The sequence below is a fragment of the Anolis sagrei genome, chromosome 3, assembly GCF_037176765.1.
Source record: "Anolis sagrei isolate rAnoSag1 chromosome 3, rAnoSag1.mat, whole genome shotgun sequence".
Lineage (NCBI taxonomy): Eukaryota > Metazoa > Chordata > Lepidosauria > Squamata > Dactyloidae > Anolis > Anolis sagrei.
In genome coordinates, this window is record NC_090023.1 from 73038317 (window position 1) to 73050673 (window position 12357).

Consider the following 12357-nt stretch of genomic DNA (forward strand, 5'->3'; position numbering starts at 1 on the left):
AAAAAGGCAGAGCAGATACCAAGACAGTATTAGATTTCAGCAAAAAATGGGTTGGGTTGGGATCTGAGTGATGTCTTATGATGAAAAGCACATATTTATCCCACAGTCAGTTCTAAATATCCAGGAAAATGTTCCACTGAACTAAACAGGGCTTACTGTTGTTTTCGGTGAAAACAAGACCCGGGGCTGACTGTAGCTCAGATCATGAACTTCTTATTGCCCAATTTAGAATAAAACTAAAGAGATCAGGGAAAATACACAGACCAGTTAGATATGATCTCACTAACATTCCTAGCGAATATACAGTGGAAGTGAAGAACAGATTTGAAGGACTAGATTCAGTAAACAGAGTCCCAGAAGAACTATGGACAGAAGTCCGAGACATTGTTCAGGAGGCGGCAACAAAGTACGTCCCAAAGAAAAAGAAAACCAAGAAGGCAAAATGGTTGTCTGCTGAGACACTGGAAGTAGCCCAAGAAAGGAGGAAAGCAAAAGGAAACAGGGATAAGGGGAGATATGCCCAGTTAAATGCGCAATTCCAGAGGTTAGCCAGAAGAGATAAAGAAATATTTTTAAATAAGCAATGCATGGAAGTGGAAGAAGACAACAGAATAGGAAGGACAAGAGACCTCTTCCAGAAAATTAGAAACATTGGAGGTAAATTTCAAGCAAAAATTGGTATGATAAGAAACAAAGATGGCAGGGACCTAACAGAAGCTGAAGAGATCAAGAGAAGGTGGCGAGACTATACAGAAGATCTGTATAGGAAGGATAATAATATTGAAGATAGTTTTGACGGTGTGGTGAATGAATTAGAACCAGACATCCTGAGGAGTGAGGTTGAATGGGCCTTAAGAAGCATTGCTAACAACAAGGCAGCAGGAGACGACGGGATCCCAGCTGAACTGTTTAAAATCTTAAAAGATGATGCTGTCAAGGTGATGCATGCCATTTGCCAGCAAATATGGAAAACACAAGAATGGCCATCAGACTGGAAAAAATCAACTTATATCCCCATACCAAAAAAGGGAAATGCGAAAGACTGCTCAAACTTCCGTACAGTGGCCCTTATTTCTCATGCCAGCAAGGTAATGCTCAAGATTCTGCAAGGAAGACTCCAGCAATACATGGAGCGAGAGTTGCCAGATGTTCAAGCTGGGTTTAGAAAAGGCAGAGGAACGAGAGACCAGATTGCCAATATCCGCTGGATAATGGAGAAAGGCAGGGAGTTTCAGAAAAACATCTACTTCTGCTTCATTGACTATTCTAAAGCCTTTGACTGTGTGGATCATAATAAACTGTGGCAAGTTCTTAGTGGGATGGGCATCCCAAGCCACCTTGTCTCTCTCCTGAGGAATCTGTACAAGGACCAAGTAGCAACAGTAAGAACTGACCACGGAACAACAGACTGGTTCAAGATTGGGAAAGGCGTACGGCAAGGCTGCATACTCTCACCCAACCTCTTTAACTTGTATGCAGAACACATCATGCGATGTGCGGGGCTTGAGGAATGCAAAGCTGGGGTGAAAATTGCTGGAAGAAACATTAACAACCTCAGATATGCAGATGACACCACTCTGATGGCCGAAAGCGAGGAGGAGCTGAGGAGCCTTCTAATCAAGGTGAAAGAAGAAAGCGCAAAAGCCGGGTTGCAGCTAAACGTCAAAAAAACCAAGATTATGGCAACAAGAATGATTGACAACTGGAAAATAGAGGGAGAAACAGTGGAGGCCGTGACAGACTTTGTATTTCTAGGTGCAAAGATTACTGCAGATGCAGACTGTAGCCAGGAAATCAGAAGACGCTTACTTCTTGGGAGGAGAGCAATGTCCAATCTTGATAAAATAGTAAAGAGTAGAGACATCAGACTGGCAACAAAGATCCGCCTAGTCAAAGCCATGGTATTCCCTGTAGTAACCTACGGATGTGAGAGCTGGACCTTAGGGAAGGCTGAGCGAAGGAAGATCGATGCTTTTGAGCTGTGGTGCTGGAGGAAAGTTCTGAGAGTGCCTTGGACTGCGAGAAGATCCAACCAGTCCATCCTCCAGGAAATAAAGCCCGACTGCTCACTGGAGGGAAAGATACTAGAGACAAAGTTGAAGTACTTTGGCCACATCATGAGGAGACAGGAAAGCCTAGAGAAGACAATTATGCTGGGGAAAGTGGAAGGCAAAAGGAAGAGGGGCCGACCAAGGGCAAGATGGATGGATGGCATCCTTGAAGTGACCGGACTGACCTTGAGGGAGCTGGGGGTGGTAACGGCTGACAGGGAGCTCTGGCGTGGGCTGGTCCATGAGGTCACGAAGAGTCGGAGACGACTGAACGAATGAACAACAACAACTGTTGAGCCGTTGTGCATAGGCTCATGCTGTGAATGTAATGCTGTAGCTATGCTGAATGGTTCCCTCTGGAGTTTGTTCACAGGCGAGTGCTGCACTTTTATTTCTTAGGTGATTATTTGACTGTTTATTTATTTTGCTTACTATTTAGTGACTGATTTGCTGCTGATCTATTTTGAGGGGCCTATCACTAGAGTCTTGCTTAAATCTTTGTGTTTTGGATGTGGGGGGCTTGCACAAGATGCCTCAATAGGGGCATCAGTGGTTGCCGGAAAAAAAGAAATCAAGAAGAAATGGCTGCATGCAATCTCATTCTCTGTTATACTGGAAATGTGATCTTAATTGACTTTGTCATTCACACATCTTGTTTAAACAGGTTGAGTTTTAAATAATATGATGGAGTCATGAGCAAAAATTATCTTTGTGAACTCATCGAAAATGACATTTGATCATGGCATGAAGTTGCTCGGCATGAAGTTTAGTGCAATTTTGGAATACTGTAAAGTACATGTTGGCCATAATTTTTGATGTGTACAGTTATGATCCGTAGAACTGTATCATAAACCAACTACCTTCTTAATGGAGCACTGTGTTGAATGTGTGTCCAAAATGTGCCATTATCATAATTCCTTTTCAGGTTGCATTCAAATTGCACTAATTAGGAAACTGACTACCCAATTGCTTCTGGTTGCCTTAATTCATTTGTACAGAAAACATTCAAAGGTTTGACAAGGACCAATCAGAGCATGTCAAATAAAGACCATGGGAAAAAAACCCTTTCTTTTTGTGTCACAGAATCTGATTTCCTGAGTGGACTCAGTTTAATTTCTGTATGACAAAAACCTGACGTTTCTGTCAAGCTATGCACTGCATATAATCAATAAGGTAATTAAAAATGCAGAAATGAAAGGCTCCAGTTTCAACTGAAATCAGTGGAAACATTAAATGAAGAGAAGCCCTGGATAAAATTAATGTATGTGAATATTAAAGACTAAAAACATACTGAGAATGATAACGGAAATCTGCCAAATGGTTTTTCCCTCTCTCAAAGCATCTAATTGATTCAGCTAACTGGCCAGTGTTTAAAAGGAAGAATTCTCCTTGCTATCATGAAAGCAGCTAACTTATTGCATTCCCTATGAAACTGTTAATTCATCTTCATTCTTTTCTGGGTTGTTTGTGTGTACGTGTGTAAAAAAAGATTGTGTGTCTTCACGTTATCCCCTAGTTACTTGCAATTTCCAAGCACTGCTCGCACCTCAATTGCTCATTCAAGTCTGGATGCATAATACCCAAAGCAAGCCATGCTATTCTGACACATAAGACAGAATCTGTCCTTTTCTTTGACAGTAACATTATAGTAATAATTCAGTCAATAACATCTTGTTGGCCTTTCACGATGACATACAAATTGCTGCCTGGACCTTAACTCTCAATGGCAGGGATGACTCTGGTTCAGGGCCTTTAACAAAATGGGATGAGAAGAACCCATTTTAGAGACCTGACCACATGCCATCTGGCATTTCGTCCCTTTTGAGAGACTTCTTTTGAGGAAAGGTGTCTTTCCCTTCTTCTAATTCTGTCACTCAATTCAGAAAGCTAAACTGGATCACTTCCATGTCCTCTCTTGAAATGGAAATAGTAACTGCAGAGAGGAGGTTTTAATTAGGATTTTGATGAAGGGAGAGAGAGTTGCGTTTTCACTGTCCTCCTCCATCATCACCTCAGTTAGGAATCCACCTGACTTACAAACCACTCTGGTTTGACCCAATTCTCTGATTTACTCAGGCAACAAGCATAATCCTGAACTCTAAAAGAAATATTTTATCATCAAAATATTTAAACAATGTATACAAGGCGTATTTGAATTGCATGTTTGCTTAAACATTTCTTCAGTTTTATGTAATAATATATAATTATTTGTTTTTGTATAATAGGTATCAAAATAATTCATTTGAAAACATTCTCATGTGTTTCAAAGGGAGGATCAGTTGCAGCAAAAGCAAAGCCTCTTCTGGGCCCTGAAAGACTAACAAATATGCAGGAAGTCATCAAATCATGAGCAAGATAGGTTCTGTAGTTGGAACAGGCACATTTTTATATCTCATTGTAAGTCAGAACTAATTTGCTAGTTTTGTGCTTACAACAAGATATCCGACATGTGGGCATGGCCTATGCCAAAAAACCAAGAATCAAACCTTTAGTCTGCTGTTTCTTTGTAAGTTGCATAACCATCGTAAGTAGATGTAATAACACAGTTAAAGAATCACAGTACAACCGAGAGTTGCTGAGAGGCAAACCCTAACTTGTTGGCATGACTCTCAGCCAATCAGAGCTGAGGGAGGGAAGGGGAGGTACACGGTAGGTGCAAGAAGTGGCAACTGGTTTCTTTGAGGAGACAGTCACAATTCTAGTTGGATCGTCATCCATCCAGGCACGCAGAACAGAAGGTTGCATTAATCACTACCTGGAGGAGACAGTAGGGAGTCTGGCTTATGATCCATTGGCCTACTGGTCTACCCAGAGCCAAGTGTAGCTGGATCTGTCCACGATTGCTCAGAAGTACCAGAGCTGTCCACCTACCAGCATGCCAAGTGAGAGAGTTTTCAGCCTGACTGGAGATGCTGTCACCCCTCACTGGAGCTTGTTGGACCCTGCCTTGGTAGAACAGCTGGTCTTCATGAAGGCCAACCTCCTCCTCTTGGGGTTCCCAGAGCTGGACACCAATGCTTAAACTTCACAATGTTTGTATACAACACTTTGTTTCCCAAATACAATTTTTATGTGCTGCCCCAATGGCCACGTGGCACGTGACAGTGTCACGCAGCGAGGACAGCTCCTCCTTCAGGAGTTCAACCAACTACCTCACCACCTCACTCTTTCCCTGCCTCTCATTTTTTGCAATTTTAAAAAGAGTTTCACCAATTGTAAGGGAGTCCTGCACTGGAAAGAAACACCACAAGTGTTGCACTAGAAGTGAACTCTGCAGGATTTCCAATAAACTACAACCTTTCCCCCACAATTACAATTTGGTTTTTGGGTCTTTGAGGGAACCCCATAGAGGATTTTTTGGTCTTAATTTGCTGCACCCCTGCAAAGAAAAATCTGGCTTCCCTGGTGAAGGATGCATATAGTATCAGGATGGGAGAAGTAGTCCCTGGCACAACTGGAGGTTGCATTGATAGTGTAAGCATCAATGCCAAAAGCGGGGAGGTGACACCTGTCCCCTCTGCTGCCAGGTGTCAGTGGAAGCAGCAGCAGCAGCAAGAAGAAGAAGGGGCTGGTGTCTTTGAAAAGTAGAACATTGTAATGCTTCATCATACTGGTGTCGTGTACAGCTACTACCAGCATCTTCAGCTTGGCTGGAGAGATCGTTAGTCTTCACCCATCACTGGAGCACTTTGGACTCTGCCTCAGTTGAAGAGCTGGGCTTCCTGAAGGCCAACCTCCCCTCCTGGGGTTACAGAGCCGTACCCTGATGTTTAAACTTTTCTGTTTTCAAAAAACCTGCGACACCATCACAAACTTTGGCTTTTTGTCCCTCACTTCCCTAAATCAAGGGCTTTTTAATCCTTTTGGATTATGATCGATGTCTTCAAACTCCTTCTCTCCTCCCAATTCCTCGGACAGATGCCTCATGGTTTGGGGTTGTGCTTCCTATCTTAGTGCCCAAAATATAACTTGTCCAAAAATGCCAATCCCTATGCCTTTCCAAACAAAGCAAAATAGTGCCATATCCCCAGTCAGGCCTGGCAAACCAACAAAGTGTTCTGTGACTTCTTTGTTTCCCTTTGGGCCCTTGGCAGGTCCCAGTTCCTGTCCTTCTCCCTGCTCCTCTGCTGATAAGCTTGCTTGCAGTGGGAGATATGTCTTGTCCTCCAAGTGTGGCACCCACCTACAACCCAGCCATAGCATCTAAAAAATATTTCATTTTTAACAAAAAAAAAAAATTAAAATTCCCCCCAAATCAGGGGATGTACTAATTATTCTGAAATTTAGAGAAAATGATGCCCTGGTTGTGTTCCATAATTGTAGAGAAATTCAAGGACATGGCTCTTTTAGTTTATTTTTTTTAAAAAGGTTTTTGATAATAACCAAAATATATTCCCAAAAATCAATAGATTAATGAAATAGTAATGACATTTTGTTACTCTCGCTATAGTAACAAAATTTGCACTAACAATACTTAAACAAACTTTAGAAATGAAACTCTGGTGACTCTTAATTTTGTAATGACTTTTGAAACCTTTTTTATTGATCGCACATGCCTATCTTTAAGGAAGCACAGGGAAGGGTGAATACCCCTGTGTGGTTGCTTTGTGGTCTGTGCCCCTGTTCTGAAGATTTCACATCATTTTCTGTCCCTTTGATAATTGGATTTTGAAAAAATTGGCTTGCTGTGGAAACAAGGAGTGGCGATAAAGCTTCTGCAGAGACACTTTCCCCATGATCACTCTTTCAGGAGTGAATTTCCCTTCTGATGGGTCCTGTTCCCTTCTCTCATGTCCTGTTGTCTCACCCCCATTGGTAACTATGTGTCATTTGTAAGTCAGATTTTTGTAACTTGGGGACTATCTGTATCCTGAAATCTTGCTTATGTATAATATTTGGTATCTTTCTGCTTTATTCTCTTTGGAAATTGAGATACTTTTGTAACGGTTGAAAATAAAGGCCACAAAACTGCAGAAGTTCTTCATGGGTTTCAGAAAAAATCAGGTTTATTTTCAGTGCTGAGACGGAGTCAAGCTAGGCACTCGTAATAATTCTGCCCAGATCAGAGGATGCATATACAATATACAGGGACTCAAACGAAAGCAAATACATCACACTTGTTGCTTGGTCAAAGACAGGTGACCTCAAAACAAACACAATCACTCCTTCATTCAGAGAGATGTCTGCCACCTGCCTCTCTGCTTCCTATCACCTTTCTTAGAGAGTAGTTTCACATTAGGCTCTCCCAATATTAGTTGGCCTCCCTTTTCCCAGGTGAGCTAAATCTGGGTGGTCCTTTTTCTTGGACCCCTATAAGTTACCTTTTCCTCTGACAAATCCCACAATACTTGTCTGGCAGTCTGTATTCCCATGGATTTTGTTAAGGTATCTCACCCTTTTGAGGTGCCTTTCTTGAAGTTTTCTACTCATGTGAAGAAGGCATATTCAGTCCATTCACCAGAGTCACCAGGTCTCCTGGCCTCAAGTTGTCTCTCCTCATGCCAAAGATCAGACACTGCCAGCTGAATGCCAGGAGACACGGCACTTTGCTGAGTAAGCTACGGACTCCAAGAGTCCTGTTTGCACGTGGCATTCCCGATTTGAGTCAAGGAACCAAAATGTAATGGCTGAAAGTGAAGACCACAAAACTGCAGAAGTCCTTTGTGGATTTCAGAAAAGTTCAGGTTTATTTTCAGTGATGAGACAGAGTCAAACTAGGCGCTCATAAGAACTCTGCCCAGATCAGATGATGCAAATACAATAAAGGGATTGAAACAAAAGTAAATAATCACAAAAAAGCAAGCATCATGGAAATTTACCAAGGACATTAAATGCACTTCTTTTGGGGGGCCCTCCTTCCAAAACCACAAAGCAGGGGTAAGCACTAAGTATTACACACCTATTGTTTTTCCCCATAGCCTGTTACTGTTAAATCGCAGTCAGGTTGCTGAGCTGTCATAGCTCCAAACCACAAAAACCCACATCCTTTAGCAAGACAGAAATGTACCTTTTATATACAATGTTAGACTATACCTTATGACTTCTCTTCTATCTAAAACAAGCATTCATTAATTTAACATAATTAAACAAACATAATTAACGCTTATTGCCAATAATATTATATTGCCTTGCCTTTTCACTTTTAAGTGTCCCAAACTGTTGGTTGCTAATTTTGTTTTATCATGTCATGTTGCAAGTCACCCAGAGCAATGTAATTCAAAGGCTCTACATAAATATAGTAAATAAATAGATAATATAGTTTTGCCAGAGCTGAGAAGATGAATGAGTCAGCAGCACCAGACTGGAAATGGAATTGGAAGCTGCCATGGAAGTTGGGGCATCTGGGATAAGAGGATCCCGGATTTCAGCTGATGGCTTTTGCTGGCTCTCAAATCAGCTACAAGCTCAGAAGCTCCAGACTTAATGAATAATACAACTCTAAACCCATGTGCCAGTGAGTAAGCCTGTGGGATCTGTTAACATATGCATAAAATCTCTATATATCTTAATTTAGCACTTTGGGTGTTATTTAACTTTGGCTTCCAGGGACAGTTCTGGAAGCTGAGAGAGAGAGAGAGAGAGAGAGAGAGAGAGAGAACCTTATTTGCTGTTGAGAAGACCTTTCAAGAAAGAGAGTCCTGAGAGAAGAATTTGAAGGGAGAAGCCTGATATTTTGTGCAAGCATGGGTTGCCAAATAAAGCATGTTTAAAATTCCCAATCAGGATGATTGTCATCTTGGGGGGGGGGGGGGGGAAGGGGGGATGGGGAGGCGGGCTGCCTAGCTGAGCAGTCTGAGTAGCCCAGAAAACTTCATATAACATAGGAATGCCCTTCATTAAACAATGGTCAATTTGCCTCCATTAGTTCACCCCTTGGCCAGGGGACCCTGGTGGTGCAATGGGTTAAACCCTTGTGCCGGCAGGACTGGTGACCAATAGGTCAGCGGTTCAAATCTGGGAAGAGCAGGTTGAGCTCCCTCTATCAGCTCCAGCTCCCCATGCAGGGACATGAGAGAAGCCTTTCAAAAGGATGGTGAAACATAAAACATCTGGGCATCCCCTGAGCAACATCCATGCAGATAGCCAATTCTCTCACACTAGAAGTGACTTGCAATTTCGCTCCTGACATGAAACCCCTTAACCAAATACGTCCTGACTGCCCTCTCTCCAAGCATGGGCTATACATTTCTGTACTTTGAAACCATGAATAACAGTGAAGCTTATTACTGTATTCTCATATCAATAATTGAGGCATTGAGAAGAACGTGTAGCTCTTACAGGAAATCCTAAGTGAATAGGTGAAACCATGGATAAGTGAAACCATGTGTATTGATTCTCCAGATACAAGAGTCATAATTTATTTTCTTTCTCTTGAGTTCATAGTTCCAGTAAGAAACTACAAGTATAATGGATATAGTGGATATACCATGGATATAGTGGTGCATTCTCGCTAGTAAGTGTAAAATTTAAATGACAGATTCAATTCCTCCCTTGTCTATTCAGATCAAGAAGAAACAGCAAGAGGTAGTAGGTTTCTTAGAGGCCAACAAGATTGATTTTAAAGAACTGGACATTGCCTGTGATGAAGACAACCGGAAATGGATGCGAGAAAATGTTCCAGGTGAAAAGAAGCCACAAAATGGAATCCCGCTCCCTCCACAAATATTCAATGAGGAACAGTACTGTGGGGTAAGAAAAGTAAAGCCAGGACGTGTTTATTTTAGATATTTTTTTATTTAAAAAATATATGGATTTGCTTCAGAAATCTGGCAAAATATGTTTTATCCCTGTTTTTAAAGTTAATTTTGCAAAATAATCCTGAAGGGTCAAAGAGAGGGGTACAGAATGAAGTGATGTTACTTCAGTGGGGATACTATATGTATGGACATTTCTGGAACACACATAATATTCCCTGTCTACTTATTATTATGATTCCCCTCCCATGATTTTGTTTTCTTTGCTAATTGACACATATAAATCACTGGAGTAGAATACACAGTTCAGAGGCATTGCTGGGTCATAACTACAATCTTCATGTGGGTTGACAACTCAAGACAGAAAGCAGACATGACAGAGATGTTGATGTTAGGTAGACAAGGCAATCTAGGATTAGATGTCTGATCTATTCTAGAAAAAATTCCATTGCCCCAAATGATCAGTTTGGAGGTGTTCCATAACTGCTGCCCTGATGCTGAATATGGTTGGAAAACGTCAAGGCCCTTACCTGTTTTCCCTTTTATTGTTCTATATTTTCAGTCTTTACTGTGGAATTACAGAAGACACTTCTTCAAAAAGAGAACATCTTTGAATTTATTTGTACCTGCAGATGTGTCATATGATTTGAAAATGTTTTTTTTATTGACATCTAATATACAAAATTGTAATTGTGTTGGATCCATGTGATGTTGTTTTGGAAATGTTTGCAATGGTTGCCCTTGTGTCTTGGTTCTCCTGTTCATTTTTTTATAGAATTCTGCATGTGAAATTCCTCTGATTTATAGTTTTATTTTTAATCAGGATGCTTTTTTTTTTTACAGTAAATAATCAAGGATTTATATCTATGTGCACTTAACCTTAAAGCAGGATTCATTTTTTATCTAACTTCTGCCATTGTACAACCAAAGTGCTGTTCTGGAGGATTTTTCTGCTCAGAGAAACTGATAGTTTTTTCTGTGTAAAAACATTATGTTGGAGGTGGGGGGTGGGGTTTAGAAAGCATGGTATTTATAATTCTTTCCCAGAGAACTGTATGTCATTCACTAGAAATTATTAGAGAATTTGAAGTACCTCACCAAACTACAAAGGCAAAGATGGAGGGCATCACAGTTAAAAGAGGTGTCAAATGGCTATAAGTGTGGGGTGTGCATACAACAAGGGAAATAACAGAAAGAATGATATACTAGAAGGTTTATTGCCAAACAGCACCTGCTATAGAATGTCTACATATACTCCAAATTAGAAGTATACTGTCTCTCTGACTCTGCATGTTGCTATTTTGGTCACCAGGCAATTGACATGCCAAAATTACATGTCTAAGGGTCTCTCCAGATGATTAAAAAAGGGCAGGATTATATTCTTAGTCTGATATTTACACTAGCTTCAATCCAGTGCCAATGGCATAGCTAGACTGCCTATCACCATATACTGTAATTAATAGAAGACACTCAAAAGACCAGGGGAATATCTCTTTAGCATGAATAGGAGTTTTGTTTGTATAGTCATTTAAAAAGAAATGGTAGAGATTTGTAGTAAAGGGGGTGGGTCAATGAGACTGAAAGTATAGCAGACTGGCTTTCTTGGTGTTTGTAACTTAAGCTGCTCTTGCCTTGATTTAAAGAATTGTATGAAAATTTCAGTACTTGAAGGGTACAGTATATGCTAAGTCAGCAAATAACCAAATGGAAAAGGAAATGGGATAGGGGGTCACATTTTTCTTGCAGAGCTTAGAAAGTTACTTTGAGGAGAAATGAACTTAATAACATTCTGAAGTTAGTCATAACTAGGAAATGATATGGACAAAATTCGAGATTCAGATTGCCCAGTTATAGGTGGTCTTCAGTGTGTCGTATCCTTAAAGATAACATCATAAGCTCTGGTCTCTTACAAGCCTATTTCCTAGTCTTGACATGACTACTGCAACAATATAATTTCCACCATTAGCAGGGAAGACACTCCAGACAGTAGATATGAAACTGCAGTTGGTATTTACTTAAATTTGTAATTATTATATTTTACTATCAGGGTTGAGAACAAGTGTTGGGATTTTCTGAGATGCCAGAGCAGCTTGACTAACTTTGGTACCATGAGTGTGTGTGTTTGTGCGGTATGCCTTTTGTTGCTGTACACAAGAAAACATATTGGTCTGATGCTGAACATTGTGAGCTGAATCCTATTGTTAATACAAATTACAACAGACCTCTGAATCAATGGAATTTACCTACACACTGACATAATTATACAGCTGAATTAATTGCTCTCTTTGCGATTTAAACCACAACATACATGTGTATGTGTGTAATGGTTCCATCTCCCAGTCATGGTTTCTAAAGCATTTCTCTTCTATCTGAAATGCTAGTCTGAGGACAGCTGCCTTTATTCTCTGCAACTGCTCAGCTATGTACAATAATTATGTATCAAACATTTTCCGAACAAGTTCTAAATTGCTGTCACTGCACAGATTAAGAATTACAAACCATCATGTCAAAGTAGTAATAAAATTAAAATCTAGAATATTTATTAAATGCTAGTAAACATGTTCATCTTGATCCAAACATAGAGATCAAGCAGAAACAAATGAATATCTATA

The 12357-nt window shown here is 40.5% G+C and overlaps 1 protein-coding gene across 2 annotated transcripts in view; it reads left to right on the top strand.

Annotated features, from left to right (window-relative positions):
* SH3BGR (SH3 domain binding glutamate rich protein) overlaps positions 1–12357 on the top strand; it is a 53693-nt gene that overhangs the window by 15320 nt on the left and 26016 nt on the right. For both annotated transcript variants that reach the window (XM_060770316.2, XM_060770315.2), the window contains exon 2: positions 9555–9740. In XM_060770316.2, coding sequence (XP_060626299.2) covers positions 9555–9740 — 186 coding nt within the window. The remainder of the gene's footprint in view (positions 1–9554; positions 9741–12357) is intronic.